General features: G+C 34.6%; 3 protein-coding genes across 3 annotated transcripts in view; 2 read left to right on the top strand and 1 right to left on the bottom strand.

Annotated features, from left to right (window-relative positions):
- The window catches only part of LOC123876161 (myb/SANT-like DNA-binding domain-containing protein 3), a 268,506-nt gene that overhangs the window by 31,034 nt on the left and 218,484 nt on the right, over positions 1 to 18,988 (top strand). The gene's annotated exons all lie outside the window — the stretch shown is intronic.
- The window catches only part of LOC123876150 (nuclear pore complex protein Nup58), a 34,993-nt gene that overhangs the window by 6,077 nt on the left and 9,928 nt on the right, over positions 1 to 18,988 (bottom strand). Inside the window, exon 11 of the mRNA XM_045922309.1 lies at positions 18,736 to 18,858. Coding sequence (XP_045778265.1) covers positions 18,736 to 18,858 — 123 coding nt within the window. The remainder of the gene's footprint in view (positions 1 to 18,735; positions 18,859 to 18,988) is intronic.
- Positions 1,150 to 1,960, top strand: LOC123876165. Its single transcript, XM_045922330.1, has 2 exons — positions 1,150 to 1,343; positions 1,634 to 1,960. The coding sequence occupies exons 1-2, from the start codon at positions 1,190 to 1,192 to the stop codon at positions 1,822 to 1,824; spliced, it is 345 nt and encodes a 114-aa protein (XP_045778286.1). The 5' UTR covers positions 1,150 to 1,189; the 3' UTR covers positions 1,825 to 1,960.

Below are 18,988 nucleotides of genomic sequence, written 5' to 3'. Positions count from 1 at the left end.
TGAAGTTCATTATATTAACGTAACAGAATATTTATTGAGTTTAATAAGCAAACTCTTTATTAGAAGATCATGTAAAATTATTAATTCAGATTTTGTTATATCGGTTGTTTGTTACATCACAATGTAGCAGATAAAATCAAAAAAGCACAACAGCTAAATAAAGATAAGTAAATTCAAGGTGTTCTTTTATTTCTATAAATCCATACTTTAAAATAATGAAAAATATAGGCAGGACCAATTTTTTTCACAACGAAAGCACACCACTATTATATCGATATCGATACATTTGCTGCACCTCTCTAAAGCTGTCATAAAGTGGTTGGGTTGGCAGTACTAGGTCACTTCGTGAGGTTGGTATTGATTTCCACATTTTATCTATGTGAGCGTGAGCTCAGGAATAATGATAGAAGTGCCGTCTCTTACAACGTAGTGACTATATTCTCTTTGAGCGTTGCGCGCCCGCATGCGCCGCTCACCACTGACTGACAAAAGCAGTCCTGAGAAACCTATGGATGGAAACGGATGGATGGATTGATGAATGGAATTCCTAACATTGTAAATAAGAAGTATTGGGCAGAAGATATAGAATTTTTAATTTAGAATTTTGTTTGGTTAATAGTTCATAATATTTACTCATAAAATTAATAGCTCAATTATCTTTGAAATAAATAAATTTAAATAAAATGATCTGAAATGAATGAAATGTCTTTTATTTAGTGTTTTACTAAACGATCCTCATTTTTTTATATATAGTAACTTGCATAGCGAACAAAATTGTAAGTCTATGGTAACTTGTGCCTTCTGGTAAAGCCAAATACAACATCTTATTTAAGGCCGCGCTTACACACAAAAAAAATTAAGATTTCAAGTGCTAAAACCACAATATAGACCAGTCATTTAAGCTTTAATTAGGTAAAAATCTCGGAATTCGAGATACCCAGCTGTAAGTCTGTAAATATTTGTATATTGACACCCTAAAAGTTGTCTCAAAACCTACATATGGTAGGGTGTACGCAACTATTAAATTTCAAGGTCAAAGTTCACAAAAATCGATTTTTTGCGCTTTTTTTGTAAATATCTCATTTCCTATGGATTTTTGCTATTTGTATTTATTATCAATATTGTAGAATACAAAATTCTCTACAAAATGTCCAACTATAATAATTATCGCTCAAAGTTAATATTGAACATGGTAAACAATTCCAAGAACTCGAGTGATCGTGATCAAGTATGTAATCAAGACGGCAAGCATGACTTAAATTATTTGTGCCTGCAGCTCGATCAGTACCAAGAACATTACATTGAAACCCCTGTCTACATGGATCTGGATGTAATCACAACTGGTGAGATACGTAGACCTTTACGTAATTAGAACTTATAATTGTTATTATGCCTTTCTTTTAGTAGCTACTTACATCCTTTTTTTTTTTCAAAACATACCATTCTCTAAAATCAGAATCTCAGTTTTATAATTTCGAGGTAAACCACAAATAATTCAAGAATAATATTTTCACTGCGTCCACCTTGTTCCTGCTAGTATCTTCATGCCATCAAATAAATAAATATATATGTAGTTACATACTTAGTTCAGTTTTAAATTTAAACAGGTAACTGATTGTTTTTCTGTTTTTAGTAAGCGAAGCAGCTTCTTATGAATGTCCTGATACAAAGAAGTCAAGTGACCATGTTCAAGTATGTGATCAAGAAGCCACACATGACTCTTTGTGCCTGAAACTTAGTCAGTGCCAAGAACTTGACGGTGAAACCCCTGTCATGGATCTGAATGTAATTACTACTGGTGAGATTATTACTCTCTTTGAGTGATTATTAAGTTATTATTATTTAAGTATAATAAATAAATTTTGGAAATACTGGTGTGGTTCCAGCTTATTTTAGACCACCCCAAATCTTCTTGTGAGTATTATTTAAGGTGACTAAGGGAATAAAGATTTCTTATGTAGTGTCCTTGTGGGCAAAAAGATAGCTACTTATCTCCACTTGACATGCCATTCCATCCTAATAATTTAATGCTTATTGCATTGCTATAACTTCATTCTTAAACATTGAGCTAGTTGTTGTACCAATGACAAGGGATTACAGTCATGAGTTTATATAATATGCATGTATGTTATTCCGTTAATAAATACTTCATTAATAATTTTATTTTTTGTTTTGTTCTAGCTGCACAGCAGATTGATGTAGATTCAGTTGATCCAGAAACAAAAAGCTCAAACAGACGTAATAATACTCCAGCTTACTCTTTTGTAGATGCTGAACAAGTATTATCAGATTCTGACCCTTTCGCTCAATCAGATTGTTCAGAAAATGATCCATGTTATATACCAGAATCAGAAACTTCACATTACAGTGATAGTGAACCTGAAATAGTACAAAGAGAACAAGAGAATTTAAGAAATAGTAGCCAAGATCTTCAAGAGGTTGAAAATAGTAATAGTGAAACAGTGGAAAACATAAACAGCCAAGAAAATAATACCCTGACACGAAAAAGGAAATGTGAACCTCAAACATGGAAGAGAAACAGAAATAAAATACTGAGACTTGAAGGTAAAGAACATACTTCTCAGTCAGGTAAAAAAGTGAGAGCAAAAGCAGTTAAAGAAGTACTCTGTAAGTGCCATTATAAATGCAATGATACATTTACTTTGAATGATAGACAGAAAATATTTGCAGACTTTTTGACTTTAAAAGAAGATAGAGCCAAATGGGCTTTTATAAACAGCTCAGTTCGTAAAGAGCTACCAAAAAGAAGATACAAGTCAAAAGACTCTAGTTCAATGGCAGTTGATGTTCCCGATAAGAGAAATTATACTCATGTTTACTTTTTGACATTAAATAACAAAGCTCATCAAGTATGCAAGATGTTTTTTCTTGGTACTTTAGACATATCAGCTAAAAAAGTTGAAACTGCTCTCAAAAAGAAAATGGATAGTGGTGTTACTGAGCATGACAAACGTGGATTGAACCCTGCACCAAATAAAATTTCTGAAGAACGTAAGGATATAATCCGTGATCACATCAAGTCCTTACCTGTAGTAGACTCTCACTACTGCCGAAGTTCTTCTATGCGAAAATATCTACCATCTGGCCTGACTGAAAATCGCTTGTATCAAGACTACATCAAGTATTGTGAAGAGAACGGAGCATTACCTGTATCATCTTATTATTATAAACATATTTTTACTACTGAGTTCAATTATGGCTTTCATAGGCCAAAAAAAGACCAATGTGATTACTGCGCCCAATTTAAAAACAAATCACCAGAAGAGAAACTCCAGGAACAAAGTAACTATGACTTACATTTAATCAGAAAAACAGAAGCTAGAGAACAAAAAAGAGAAGACAAGGCAAGAGCTAAGACTGATCCAACGTTTCGTGCTTACACTATGGATTTAGAAAAAATTTTACTTACCCCGCAATTAGAGATTGGTCAACTGTATTATAAGAGAAAATTGAAAACTTATAACTTTACCATATATGATCTTGCTAAAGGCACTGCAATTAACTACATGTGGCATGAAACCAACGGTACAAAAGGAGCATCTGAGATAGCCACATGTATTTGGAATCTTCTTTCTGAACTACCACCAGAGGTGACAGAAGTAACATTTTACTCTGATACTGCTTCAGGACAAAACAGAAACCATATCATTTCTGCCATGTTCATTAGAGCACTTTGTTCATTTCCAAATCTGAAGATTATAAACCAAAAGTTCATGGAATCTGGACATTCCGAAATGGAATGTGACAGTGTTCACTCTGCCATTGAATCAAGGGGTAGAAAGATTAACATTTTTGTCCCAGATGGATGGTATACTGTAGCAAGAACGGCGAAGACCACTCGACCTTCATACGTCGTAAAGGAGATGGAATTTAGTCAATTTCTTGATTTTAAGTCATACAGCCAAAAATTAATAACAAATAAAAATAAAGGAGATAATGGAATCATGAAATGGCTTCTTGTTAAATGGCTGCAATATAGACGTGAAGAGCCCATGCATATTTATTACAAAACTCAGTTAAGCCAAATTGAATTTGAACGACTATTTATTCGCCTCAAATCAACTCGAAATAATGAAGAAATACTAGCCTCTGAGGTAGCTAATCTGTATACGTGTGGCTTAAAAATAGATGCCAAAAAACTAAAAGACTTACAAGATCTTTGTAAAAAAGGTACAATCCCTACCTCTTACCACGAATATTAATAATAATAATAATAATAATAATAATAAGCCTTTATTTCCCAATAAGATTAATAATATAATACAATTTTAAGATTAATAATATAATAAGATTATTTTATTTTATTACAATATGTAGATATGCTTTATTAGTCCAGTTCATTGAATTCTGCTACCATACATACTGGCAAAAAATAATACCTACATAGTTAAGTGTTTTGTTAATCAAGTTCAAATCGTGATAGTATTTTATCATCAGCTGTTTGGCATAGTATATGAAACTATTTATACATAAAATAAACAATAAATTACTACTTTCTTTTTAAATACAATAAATTATACAGTTAAAATCAAAAATAGTGAAAAAGCTAAGTTATTCTTTATTCAGCTATGCTGTTTTTAATTATAATTCTTAACTTATTAGGTATTTTATCATTAGCTGTTTGGCATAGTATATGAAACTATTGATTCATAAAATAAACAATAAATTACTACTTTCTTTTTAAATACAATAAATTATACAGTTAAAACCAAAAATAGTGAAAAAGCTAATTTATTCTTTATTCAGCTATGCTGTTTTTAATTATAATTCTTAACTTATTAGGTACATTGTTGTCAAGTTACGATCATATTTTAATACCACTTTTGGGGCATTTCACGTCAAGCGGACAGCCAAAAAAAAGTGAGGTCGTGGATTTTGTTTATACTCTGGTCAGTTATACTTCTAGTAGACGTGGATATATACACACAATGTTTTTTTCCTATGATGCATTATTGCTGAGTTATGAGCTTTTAAAAATTTACTAAGAATGAAGTCCGTTATTTTTGGATGCTTATTATTTGTAACAATTCATTTGTAAAAAAAATTAGAAAGCATTGTTTATTATAGTTAAAAAGTTGAAATTTTTATTTTTTGTATCGAATTCTAAATTTAAATTTTTTAACGTATAGTAAACCGGAAGTGAACATTTCAAATCGATATTTGAGTAACTTGGCCAGAATAAAAATATTTTTTTTTTACCGTGAATTAAAGCTTACATGTACTTATTTTTCACCAAAAAAAATTGTAACGTGGAGTCTAATAGTTTATGACTTAGAGCATATAGAATACATAGATATAACTATGAGCACTTTCTAAGCAGTCGGGTTTATGCACTAACATGCTAAAATACTACGCTATGAATAATTTATTCATTCATTCTAACATGAAATATACAAAAATAAAAGATTTTTTAAATAAAATGTAATCTATACTAATAAATAAAATTGGAGTGTCTGTCTGTAATTTCGAAATAACTACCACATATTAAGCTCATATGGTTATTTAAACGATACCATAACTGAATCACACGTTTTTAAAATTTTTGTCTGTCTGAACGGGCTAATCTTCGGAACGGCTGAACCCATTCTGACGGGATTTTCACAGACAAGTAGAGGATTGGCCAGGGAGTAACATAGGCTACTTTTTAACCGACTTTCAACAATGGAGGAGTTGTGTTTTTCTACCTATGTACATTGATATCTCCGAGATTTCTGAACCGATTTGCGTAATTTTTTTTAATCGATAAAGGAACTTTGCGACATTGTTCCATAAAAAATTTGGATTTCAACTCCTCAATCCAGATGCTGCAGGGGCCCCATCACTAAAGCTGGTAGGATTTGGAAACTGTCGGTTATAAATTGATATGGAAGGTATCTATAACAGGTAAACACTTTGGCTTTGACCTCGAGGACCCAATTCCTCAACCCTGATGCTGTAAGGAATTGCATTCCTAAATCCTGGTGATCCCTCGGGATTTTTAAAGGATCATCCGTTTAAATGTTTTTACGTGGTAGAGAAACACGTTGTATCCCGGGGATGGGCTATTACGGATAGATCACTTTTGTCCTGGGAAATCAAAAGTTCCCACAAGATTTGTTCGCCCTGACTAAGCAACCAATCAACTTGATTTTTAGCATAAAGATACTTGAAAGGACGCAGAGTAACATAGGCTACTTTTTATCATGGCAAGTCAGAGTTCCCACGGGATTTTTAAAAATCTAAATCCACGCGGACGAAGTCGCGGGCATCAGCTAGTTACAAAATAAAACACTCCATTTTAATTAATACTGTTTCAATCTCAATTAATAAAACCACTCCAAGTCCTAAGCTATTAGACTCCACGTTACAATTTTTTTTGGTGAAAAATAAGTACATGTAAGCTTTAATTCACGGTAAAAAAAAAATATTTTTATTCTGGCCAAGTTACTCAAATATCGATTTGAAATGTTCACTTCCGGTTTACTATACGTTAAAAAATTTAAATTTAGAATTCGATAAAAAAAATAAAAATTTCAACTTTTTAACTATAATAAACAATGCTTTTTACTTTTTTTTACAAATGAATTGTCACAAATAATAAGCATCCAAAAATAACGGACTTCATTCTTAGTAAATTTTTAAAAGCTCATAACTCAGCAATAAAGCATCATACGAAAAAAACATTGTGTGTATATATCCACCTCTACTAGAAGTATAACTGACCAGAGTATAAACAAAATCCACGACCTCACTTTTTTTTGGCTGTCCGCTTGACGTGAAATGCCCCTTTTGTAATAAGTAGTTTTGTGATTAGTAGGCTTAAACGTACCTTTTTCTTTTTTTTAGAATCATAATCTATGTTCGCCTTTACAAAGAAATATAGTAGCTAAGAATGCTTTAGATATATATATATTCTATATAATATTCGATATTTTATTATTTTACAATAACATTTTGCTGTAACTTTTATTATAGCTAACATTTATAATTTTAACTATGTTTTATATAAGTATGATAATACAATACTATGCTTAACTTAACATCCTCAGTTTTCCTTTATTGGGTTACCCTTTCGTGGGTATAGGCCTCCTCCATCAGTACACATTTAAATCTTACGAACCACGAATATTACATGAACCTTATTGCTTCAGGTGATGATATTGATGTTACAGAAGATGATTGAATTTCTTTATTGCAGATTTTTAACAATAGTGTATTATTTCTGATACAAAAATATTTAAAAAATAAAGCTATTAATCTTTTTTTATGTCTACCAATTACTACCAACCAACCCTGAACCTATCAACTATTTGTATATATAAATAGATCTATGACACTTGTATCTTTTTACCTCCCTGTTAGTAGATTATTTTCAAAATATCTAAATGGTGAAAAGAGCCAAGTGCAAAATAACAATTAACAGAAAAACTAGTTTAATAACAAAAACGATTTATGTACTGAAAATACAAGAATCATGTTAAGCAAAACCGATGCCATTCTTATTAAAATCTAACTTACGGTTTGGAAGATATGGACTAATTATTATTTTTTGTTAAACCTTGCCACTTAATTGCTCATTATTTTGGAACTTGTTATGTGTGGGTTGACTCTTTTCACTACCAAAGCGACGATATTTAAAAAATAGAAGTCCTACTAAGGCTGTAAAAGATAGTGTTCCGGAAGAGTTATGGACAGGAAAGAAAGTTGATCTGTCATGTTAAGGTGTTTGGTTGTTTAGCTTACGGATTGAAACCGAAACAAGAGAGACAAAAATTGGACAGCAAAACAGTACCAATGATTTTTGTTGGATATCCTAATAACACTAAGGGGAGTGCCGCCGTTGCCCACAGCCGGAATCGCGCGCGTTCTAAGTGTTTTAACGCCCGCTCCGCGAAGTTTAAATCTTCAAAAAATCAAAAAAGTGGTCTTTTTTAATCAGAATTAGAAGTGCTATATGCTATATACGTCAAAAGTTGCGTCTTGTGTAGGCCTACAATCTGGTGAAAAGTGAAAAGAAATAGGTAAAAAAATTGGACGGGCAGTGCCCAAAAAACCCCAAAGTTCAACAACTTTCGAACTTTGGCGGCGTGCGCTGCCTAAACAAGATCGATAACCTACATTTTTCACAAATTCTGCCGACGTGCCTCACCAAGCTCCGCATGTTTACCTTTCATCTGGAATTTTTCCGTGCATGAGCACGGAGAAAATTGAGAAAAACCGAAAACCACGTGGCCACGTGCTCCGCCTTCTGGCCACCAGGGGGCGCTGCAAGCGGCTCCAATCGAAAGAAAAGATCAAGCCACACACGAAGATATCTCGATATTGAAGATTGGACAAGGACTTGCTGAGTTACTGCAATTTTAAAATTCTTTAAATTTTCAAAATTTTGTATTTAAAAATTTAAATCGATAACCCCCCGTTATTTTTATTTAGGTTTATAGAATTTAATTGGCCCTATTTTCATACTAAATTCCATAATTTTCGGCCCAGTAGTTTATTTGATATGATTTTTTAAATAATTTTGAGGTTATCACGTGGTATTAAATTTAGGCGTGACCTGAAAACGGTGGACACTAGACTTTTTATTAGTTTTAATTGTATTGACCAAGCAGACTGTACAGTGATAGTTATATAACCATATAAAATTGTTTCAAAAATTTAGCATCATTGAAAGTAATTTAAAGTTGTATTTACTTAAAAAAAAAAGCGGTTTTTCAACCCCCAAAAATCGGGGGTTGATTTTTAAATTAGTCTATTAACACAGTTGGATAGGTCTCTTCAAGACCCATCCAACGAGCCCAAACTCGGGCAGTTTCGATCAAATAGTGACGAAGTTGGGGTTTTCGTTGAAAGTGGCGGCCATATTGGCGGCCATTTTGAATTTTTTTAAACAGGGTTATCTCGGGAACCACTGATCGTAGCGCGACGCGGTTTTCTGTGTTGATTAGCCCCAAAACAGGGCTATCAAAGGAAACTAAAGAGGGGACTATAAAGGAACCAAAAAAGAATGGAACGACCGGTACCGAACCAGTGAAACGGCCGGCGTCACCAGGATATTTTTTCCCGATGCGGTGGCGGCCTACAAAATTATAGGCAAAATGGAAGTAGACAGACTCGTCACCCAGGTGTTGACGGGGCACGGCGGATTCTCCGAGTACTTGCATCGCTTCAAGTGCAAGGAGAGTCCGTCTTGCGTCTGCGACCCCGGGGTGTCCGAGTCTGTTCTCCATCTTCTGATCGAATGTCCAGTCCATATGTACGAACGCATGAAATTAGAACAAGAAATCAAAATCAACCTGTCAACACGAAACATTGCTGAAATTATATGCGACACTAAAAAAAGAGATATTGTCCAAAAATATTGCAAAAACATATGTACAAAAGTAAACAAGAGAAATAGTAAATAAGAATGCTGTATAGATATAATTATATTATATTCTTTAAACAGCATAGAAAATAAGTTTTAGATAATAAGTAGCAATAATTTATTGTTAGTTATTATTAATTATTAGTTATTAATCTAGCACATAAAATAGCATATGTAAATAGATATAAGAATTGAATCAGTTTCGTTAAATAAAAACATAAAAGAAAACACCCCCGAAAAAACAAGAAGAAAAACCCATCGCATGAAAGACGACGAACGAAAGAAAGGTTAAGTATGAAGAATAAAAGTACGAGAAGAATGCAAGCGAGAACATGTATGCAAGAGTAGTCAAAAATAGGAAGCCGTAGTCTCTGATTATGTTAGAGGTAGTTTGATAAAAAAAAATAACACTAAGGGTTATCGGTTGAAGGATCCAAAGACGAGTACCGTTCATGTATACATATAGAGATGTTAAATTTTTAGAGAATACTTTTCCTGGTGATAACGATATAGTAACGAAGAAGAACAGTTGTTCCTATATATCTGGATGAGGGACAAAAAGAGTCTGTGCCAAGTGACAATCCTAAAGAGGTTGAAGATAAGGACGATAAAATTGAAACTATTATCAAGACAGTTGAGGCGTCCAGTTGCAAAACTCGCCAGTTTACAAAACAAGAAAAAGTGAGATTTAAATGTGAAAAGAAACAGTTGGCAGCACTGATTTGGCTAATTTAAGCATAAGGTTGTAAAACTCGTCTATACCCTTAGAAATAGCGTTCAAAAATGAGTACTGTAGCCAAACTAGCCTATTGCCTCTCTGATACAGAAACAAAACTTGCCTGTTTGAGAATGCAATTTCAAAACTCGCCTATTAGGTGTAGATCGGAACGCAACAATAACAAAACTCGCCATTTTAGTTGTCAATTGTCGTTGTTGCAACGACAATTTTTAATTACCTAGTTTTTGTGTTTATTTTATAATTGCCTTAGCTGAATGTTCCAAAATATACCAGTATAACTAGCAGATAAAGAAAATATTCTCGCGACAATATCCGTGTAATGCACGCGGTTTTCAAAGATTCTGTTGGAATTTCTCAAAATCTTTTCTTAGTGCATCTCTACGCTAATTCCGCTCAGATTTCAAACCTTTAGGTCCACTGGTTTAGGCTGGACGTTGTCTATCAGTCACTGTATTGTTTAGATGCATAGATTTTATTAAATATCTTCTAAATGTTGTAATTGCTATCAAAATTAGAATTACAGAACGTTATTATAAATACATTGTCTATGTGCTGATTATCTATGGTTTGGTTCCTTCAATAAACTCATTCCTTCTTGTCAGTCGACTTCCACTGAGCAAACGTGTTTCGTTTTAATAATAGGTTATGTTGCCCAGCTAAGGGCCTAGTTTCTTTAAAATTGTTAGTTTTTCTCAGTTAGTCAGTGTTAGATTTCGTAGTTAAAGTATATTAGTTAGTATATTTACGTAATCTATGACTCGAGAAAAATGACGACGGCAAACTACGTTGTGAACGTTCCGAAGTTGTTAGGACGTCAGAATTACAACGAGTGGGTGTTTGCTGCAGAAAATTTTCTGATTCTGGAAGGAACGCAGCAATACATAAAGAGAGAACCAGGTGCTACGGGTACAGAAGTCACCGATGATCAGAGAGCTAAGGCTAAAGTTGATTTTAACGATAGATCCGTCATTATAAGTCCACGTGAAAGATGTACAAACAACTTCACAGCTGTGGAACAAGCTCAAGTCGTTATTTGATGATTCTGGTTTCACAAGAAGAATCAGTTTACTACGCAACCTCATATTTATTCGTCTAGAAAATTGCAGTTCTATGACCTCATATGTGACGCAAATTGTAGAAACTGGACAAAAGTTAAGTGGAACGGGTTTTAACATCAATGATGAGTGGATTGGATCTCTTTTATTGGCAGGATTACCTGAAAAGTATGCGCCAATGATAATGGCCATCGAACATTCCGGAATAAGCATCACGACGGATTCCATAAAAACTAAGTTATTGGACATGGAAGTTTCAAAGAACGAGAATGGGAACGGAAAAGAAACCGAGAGAGAGTGCATTCGCTAGTTCGTACCAACATAAGAACAAGAATAAGTCTACAGTCTATGGTTCGAACAATAATGGCGAAAAAGTTAATAAGCCGGTTGCGAATTCTAATCATTCTAAAATGGTGATAAAACGAAGCCAGTACCCAAGTAATAACGGTAATTCGAATTCGCGAAAGCAGAAGCAGCATTTAGTGCTGTATTTTTGAGCGGAATTTTCAATAAACATGACTGGTATATCGATTCCGGCGCGAGCGCGCATCCGAGTTCCGAGATAACAGTTCCGAGCTAAGTGTTCTTCAGACAATTTACAATAACTGTATACAACAACATGAAAGTAAAATATCACATATTTCTTGATATTTTCAACTCATTTAATATTGGAGTCTACTATCCAGCCAGTGGCCCTTCTTACGTACTTCTCCATACAAACTCAATTCAATTCAATTTAATTCAATTCAAAATATTTTTATTCAATTAGACTTAAAACGTATTACGCCTATTGTTCTATTATTTGTTATTCTAGATCTATAATTAAGCCACATATCGATATATCTGAGAGATATGTAACATATGTAAGCTTACACATAAGGGAATACAACTATGCCTGATATAATATATTGCAATGCCTCTTTCGTTTATGCATGTATGCTCCACCTATTGTATATCAAACTAGAACTGGTTGGCTGATATTATGTCAGAAACCTTCACTCCATTGTCAAGAAAACTCAATTGGATGAACAATATTATGTGAATGTACAGGGTGACAAACAGACAGGCAAACATTAATTTTTATACAAATTATAAGGTAAAATTGATAATTGCAAGCAACAAAAAACATCCCTCTAACATGTGAATGATTGGTTTTTATTTCAGATAAATAAAATATCATCGGAATATACATCAACAAAGACATCGCCACCCCACATTGATTCACAATCAACAAAATCAGTTACTAAAAAACGTAGCGGAATCTTAAGCTCCATCAATGTATCAAAACTTAGCGAGATGACTCCTAGAGAAGTTAAGTTGTATAATATTTGTCAAAAAAAGCTTAAAGAGATCAATAGACTTAGAAAGAGTTTGAAAAATAAGAAGGCACATATAAGTTCCATCTGTAATGATGAAAATGTGCAAAAACTGTGTGATTTGAATGTCAGTAATTCTTTTATAGTGTTACTACAGAACCAGTTAAGAAATTGTCCCAAAAAACCCGGAAAGAAGAAGATACAGTCTAGAAGACAAATTAATGTCTCTAGTAATTTACAAAAAGTCACCAGCCTGCTACAGATTATTAAGAAGAATGTTTGCACTGCCATGTCAAAGCAGTTAAAATAAACTACTAAATAGAGTGCCTTTAAAGCCAGGACTTAATGATCATATATTTAAATCGCTAAAAAAATATGGCCAAGGCACAACGAGAAGAAGACAATAATGCACTTTATCATTTGATGAAATGTCACTCAGGAAACATTTAAATTATGATCCAAAAATGGATGAGATACAAGGTTTTCAGGATCATGGCAATCATTGGAGAAATGACGAAATTGCTTGTAAGGTTCTAGTGTTTATGCTTGCTGGGATAAGAAAGCAATGGAAGCAGTTAAATGCTGATAGAATGACTGTCATTTTAAAAGAGGTAACTAAAAACTGTTTATTTGAGTTTTGGCAGAAAAAATAGTAGAAATATTAGTTTAAGAATTAAACAATCAAAGTACACATTATTAAACTAAAAGATTTACTTGTGCTTTATCTAAAAAAAAACTAGCTCATTCCCATGACTTCTTCCATGTGGATTTAGGTTGCTGGAATTTCTCAAAATTGTTTCTTTGTACAGCTCTATAATATCAGGAAGGATACTCAATAAAGATTTCCTCCTTTCAAATCTAGGTCCACCTGTTTAGGCCCTACTTTGGCTTTGCACTGTACTTTTTTTTTATTAAATTGTAGACTATCAAACTACAATAACTAATTAAATGAAAAAAAAATTATTGTATTGAGTTAAATTAATTGTACACTGGTGTGAGAACCAAAGAATATGCATCATAATTGTAGATAAATAATTTATATTACATAATTATTTTTTTGTGTTATTCATTTAACTATTAAATAACTTATTTTTGTTTCAGATCAGCGATGGAAGACAGTAAATATAGAAAATATAACCAGCAACAACTGAAAGAAGCTGTAAATTCAGTCAAAAATGAAGGGGGGACCATTTATAAAGCTTCCAAGGAAACGGGAATCCCATGGAGTACCTTAAAGAGGTACCTGGAACGTGAAGAAGATGCTGTAAGAAAAATGGGAAGGCCTTATGCACTTCCAAGTGACTTAGAGTTAAGACTATACAACTATATTATTGAAATGCAAGAACTGGGATTTGGATTAACAGTATTTCAAATAAGAAAATATGCCTATGACCTTGCTGAGGCCACGGGTCGGGAAAACTTCTTGCCTTCGGCAAAACGCATTGCCAGTAAGTGGTGGTGGAACAGTTTTAAAGCTAGATATAACTTATGCTTACGAGTGTCTGAAAACCTTTCAGCTTATGGAGCTTCCATGGCCAATGAAGTCATGGTAAAGGATTTTTATAAAAAGTTAAATGATTTGTTAACTAAACTAGCTATCAAAGACAAGCCTCAACTTATTTGGAATTGTGACGAAACTGGTTTGAAATATGTGGTAAAACCATCGAAAATTGTTACTGGGATAGGTAAAAAATATGTTCACAGAAGGACCTACGCTGAACGAGGCCAAACCCAAACGATAACATCGTTTGGGTTTGGCCTCGTTTTTGGCCTGAACGAGGCCAAACCCAAACGATGTTAGCATGCATTTGTGGAGATGGAACTTGGATTCCACGTATGATCATATTTAAAGGCGTGCGTTGGAATGAGTCACTTAAAAACGACGCTCTTCCTAATACCCTGGTTAAACTGTCTCCCAAGGGATGCATTAATTCCAAGTTATTTTTAGAATGGTTAATTTTTTTTATAAATTGCATACCGCCCGAACGTCCCGTAGTCCTTCTTATGGATTCACATTCTGCGCATATTGGACCAGTGTGCCTAGTGGGAGATTTTTAAACTATTCGATCGCGTAAAAGTTAACTGCGTTTTGTATGGAATTGAAACAGCGCCATCTAGTGACAAGAAGATGGCGCTGTTTCAATTCCATACAAAACGCAGTTAACTTTTACGCGATCGAATAGGTTAAAAATCTCCCACTAGGCACACTGAAGTCCTTAAAATCGCCAAGGATAACAAAGTATTTCTTTTCACCTTTCCTGCTCATTGCACACATTTATTACAGCCTCTGGACGTCGGTGTATTTAACCCATTGAAAAGTTACTGGCGAGAAAGCATGACTAGGTACATGAACGATAATCGTGGGATTATCGTTCCTTCAAACCGTTCTAATTTTCACTCCATTTTGAATCCAGCATTTATAAATTCATTTACTGCAAAGAATATCCAAAATGCTTTTAAGAAAACAGGAATTCAAAACCTATAGTGTGCCTAAAAACAAAATTAGAAGAAAAGTCGAAGACAATACAGCGACAAAGAAATCTGGACTGAAAAAACAACTTAACAAGGAGCCAAAGGAGAAAAATGCGCAGTCAAAGAAGAGACCAAAGATAAAATTAGAACATAAGAAAAAACAATCGAAAGAAAAAGCTCAAAAGAAAAGAAAAACGTCTAGAAAGGTACTGGATTTTACTTCTAGTTCCGAAGATGCCAATTATTCAGTGAACGACGATACTGACGAAAGCCCTGATCGATACCAGAATGACAATGCAAAATGTTTGTATTGCTCAGGTCTCTTTTCTGAAGATATTCGTGGAGAGCAATGGATACAATGTCCTTTTTGTAAGCTATGGGCACACGAAGAGTGTGCAGGTGTAGAAGGTGTTGTCTTTATGTGTAAATTTTGCAAAAAGAAGAAAAAATAAGGATTTCATCCTACATGATATTGAGTTTTTAAGATCATCTTTACTATAACTATATCAGATTGATTTTACTATGATTAATTTTTATAATTATTGTCAACAAAAGATATGTAATAATTAAGGAGTTGGCGAACAAAACGGTGTGGTGGCACAAAATAAAATTTTACAGGACGAACAAGCAAGTCAATGTAAGCTCATGATAATTTACTGTACCTAGTCGTGCCGTTTTGCTTGGAAATGAGTTCAGATTGGTATTTAGTGAGCGAAAAATGACCGGATTAAAAAGCATTTTGATCACAAGTGAAGTTACACCGTTTTGTTTGCCAGCTCCTATTTTATTTATTACTAGCTGATGCCCGCAGCTTCGCCCGCGTGGATTGGTCAGATCCCCTGCAGCATCAGGATTGAGGAGTTGGACTCCAAATTTTTTATGAAACAATGTCGCAAAGTTCCTCTATCGATTAAAATAGAAATGACGCAAATCGGTTCAGAAATCTCGGAGATTTCGGTGTACATAGGTAGAAAAACACAACTCCCTTTTTGAAAGTCGGTTAAAAAAGTAGCCTATTTTACGCCCTGGTCAATCCTCTACTTGCCTGTGAAAGTCCCGTCAAAATCGGTTCAGCCGTTCCAAAGATTAGCCTTTTCAAACAGACAGACAGACAGACAGACAGACAGACAGACAGACAGACAGACAGACAGACAGACAAAAATTTTAAAAACGTGTGATTCAGTTATGGTATCGTTCAAATAACCATATGAGCTTAATATAAGGTAGTTATTTCGAAATTACAGACAGACACTCCAATTTTATTTATTAGTATAGATTATATTCTCTACCATAATTATAGTATGCTCCATATTAGACACCCTAGGTCCGTATTAAAAACCTACTAGTCCATATTGAGCTAACTATTTTAAAATTTGTAAGTTTGTAATATTTTATAAAAAACATAAGATTGTTAGAATTTTTTTTTCTTTAGGACATTTCATTTCAAGTATATATTATAATTATATAATAGTTTCTTGACTGATTGAAATTAAAAAGACTGATTTAGTTTCAATATCTTGTGATTTATTTAAATAAACCCATAAGGTAGTCCATATTTAGAGAACTTACTCTAACTATTTATACTATGCATGATAAGGGAACCATATTTTCGTAAATATGTATAAGGAAAGTTGAATTTTGTATAATTTCTTGACTCTCTTATACTTACACAAGTATATAAAAGATTAGTATTAAGTACTGACTACAATTATAAGTTTTATTCACTCGTACTTAATCTATAAAGACAATACACTGTTTTAAAAAAACGACAAACCAACACCACATACTTAAAAATATTGAAAAAATAATCCGTTTGAAAATCGTCTAGGATCAAAACGGTTTGTTATAAACTAAACTGCACTCGGTACGTCCGTTCACGGAAACAAACAAAGAACCTCGGGTAAATACCTAAACTTGCAAACCAGCCCCATGCGTCAACGCTCTTAATGCTTACTCTGGCTTTAAAAACTGTGCACGCCACTGACCAAAGAGTTGTCGCTACCGTGAACGGTGCTCTTAAGACATTTTAAAACCAAAATGGTTGAACAGCGAACGAGGCTGCAAAACAGAATTGCGTCTCAAGCTCTTGTGCAGCCGCGGTGTATATTCGAGTTGAAAACAAAAAATAACGACACTAAATTGAGTTCGGTGACAGCTACAACAAAAGTTGCAGCAATTGACAAGGAATCATCAATACCCAGGTTGGCGTTATGCGAAGCAGTCCTCGCAGCCAACTTATTACATGAAGTCTTAAGGCCCCAGTACACAATGGCCTGTGATGGGCCATGCTTTGCGATGCACAACTCAAGATAGATAGAAGATAGAGCCTCAATAGCTCAACCGGTAAAGGAGTGGACTGAAAACCGACAGGTCGACGGTTCAAACCCCGCCCGTTGCACTATTGTCGTACCTACTCCTAGCACAAGCCTGACGCTTAGTTGGAGAGGAAAAGGGAATATTAGTCATTTTAACATGGCTAATATTTTATTAAAAAAAAAAAAAAAAAAAACTGTAGGCCATAATCACTTGGTGTTCACACGATGGCGCTTGGCTGCCTGGCGAAGCACTTGCTATGGCCCTGTCTACATTACAACATATGTTCAGACGAGGCTCTTCTATCGTCTATGTTCATCAGGGATGATGTATGATTCAGGATAACGACATTTTGGGCGATCAAAAATTCAAATAGGTAGTTACAAATTAGGTACATAATTTTGTTGACTTAGATGTGTAAATTGCGGTGGTGGGGCGCGTCATTTCAAAATAGACAAGCTCTACAACAAAGTGCACTATCCCGATCAGCGGTCGGTGGCGAATTAAACAATGGGCGATTGTGTGAACACCACAGGCCATGCTACGCCACGATTCCTTTGAAGTGTGCCCAAAAACCCGACAACATCCCGATTGCGCGCCACGATTGACAATTCGTCACTCTGTAAGGGTAATGACCCTTTGTGCACAATGGCGATTGCCTGAAGTGGGCCAGCATACGTCATTGTGTACTGGGCCTTTAACAGGTGATGAAGGTCACAAAAGAGAATTTGCACACTTGGACTGATTCTACTGTTGTCCTGGCAAGGTGTTGCGTAGATATAGTTCAGATCAGGAAGTAACCGTCACTTAACGTTGTGCCGATGCTGAGGACTGGACTGATATCCTTGCGATATTGATATCAACCAGTTCATTGATAAATCCACGGAACACATGGTTAAAAGTAAACTTTTCAAATGTTTGTTTAAAAATATTGCTGTTTTCAAAATAATAACGTTGATTTACGTTGTTAAAACATCACCCATCTAAATGCTGATCGGAACACGCAGACTCGACTCGACTTGGAGCGGCCATGGAGTGCACTCTTAAAATAAAGTCTTACCGTGTTTCCTGCCACGTATAACCTAAAAACCTTAAAGTCAAGAGTGAATAGGCATCTTTTAGGCGCAAGCCTATCTTGCAAAAATTATACTGCGCTAATGCGAAACTACTAATGCTAAACTAATGCGAAAGTGTGTCTGTCGCTAGCTTTTCACAGCCCAACAGTTTAACTGATTAATGAAATTTGGTACAGAGTTAGCTTACATCCCGGGGACGGACATAGGCTACTTTTTATCCTGGAAAATGAAAGTTCAGCCGATTTATATGAAATTTGGTTCAGAGGTAGCTTGCATCCCGGAAATTGACATAGGCAACTTTTTATCTCGGAAAATCGGAAAGTTCACACGGGATTTTAAGAGAACCTAAATCCACACGGACGAAGTCGCGGGCATCATCTAGTAAAAAAATAATTACCTAACGCAGCTCTTGGGTCGGAGAGTACTGCACTGCTTACTCCTATGTCGGTGATGTTTCCCGATTTGGTATTTTTCCTCGTACCTTCCGCGTCTCGTAGTATTTGGTCCAGGCTTGTAGTCGCTGTAACAAACATGTTTATTAATATTGATATTTATAACAGACTAATTTTCTTATTTTCCAACCTTGTGACGTTTCGGCGTAATGTACGAGGGGTGGCTGAAAAGTTCTGAGCCTAAGGCACTTGCATTCG

The sequence above is a fragment of the Maniola jurtina genome, chromosome 21 (genome assembly GCF_905333055.1).
Source record: "Maniola jurtina chromosome 21, ilManJurt1.1, whole genome shotgun sequence".
In the NCBI taxonomy this organism is placed as follows: domain Eukaryota; kingdom Metazoa; phylum Arthropoda; class Insecta; order Lepidoptera; family Nymphalidae; genus Maniola; species Maniola jurtina.
Note: the sequence above shows the minus strand (reverse complement) of the source record. Positions and strands in the feature narration are given on the sequence as shown.

What these genes read in the sequence shown, in the direction of transcription:
- LOC123876165 (XM_045922330.1), top strand. Translation starts at nt 1,190, where the DNA reads ATGGTAAACAATTCCAAGAACTCGAGTGATCGTGATCAAGTATGTAAT. An exon ending in TCTGGATGTAATCACAACTG is followed by an intron (nt 1,344 to 1,633) that starts GTGAGATACGTA and finishes TTCTGTTTTTAG; the next exon opens with TAAGCGAAGCAGCTTCTTAT.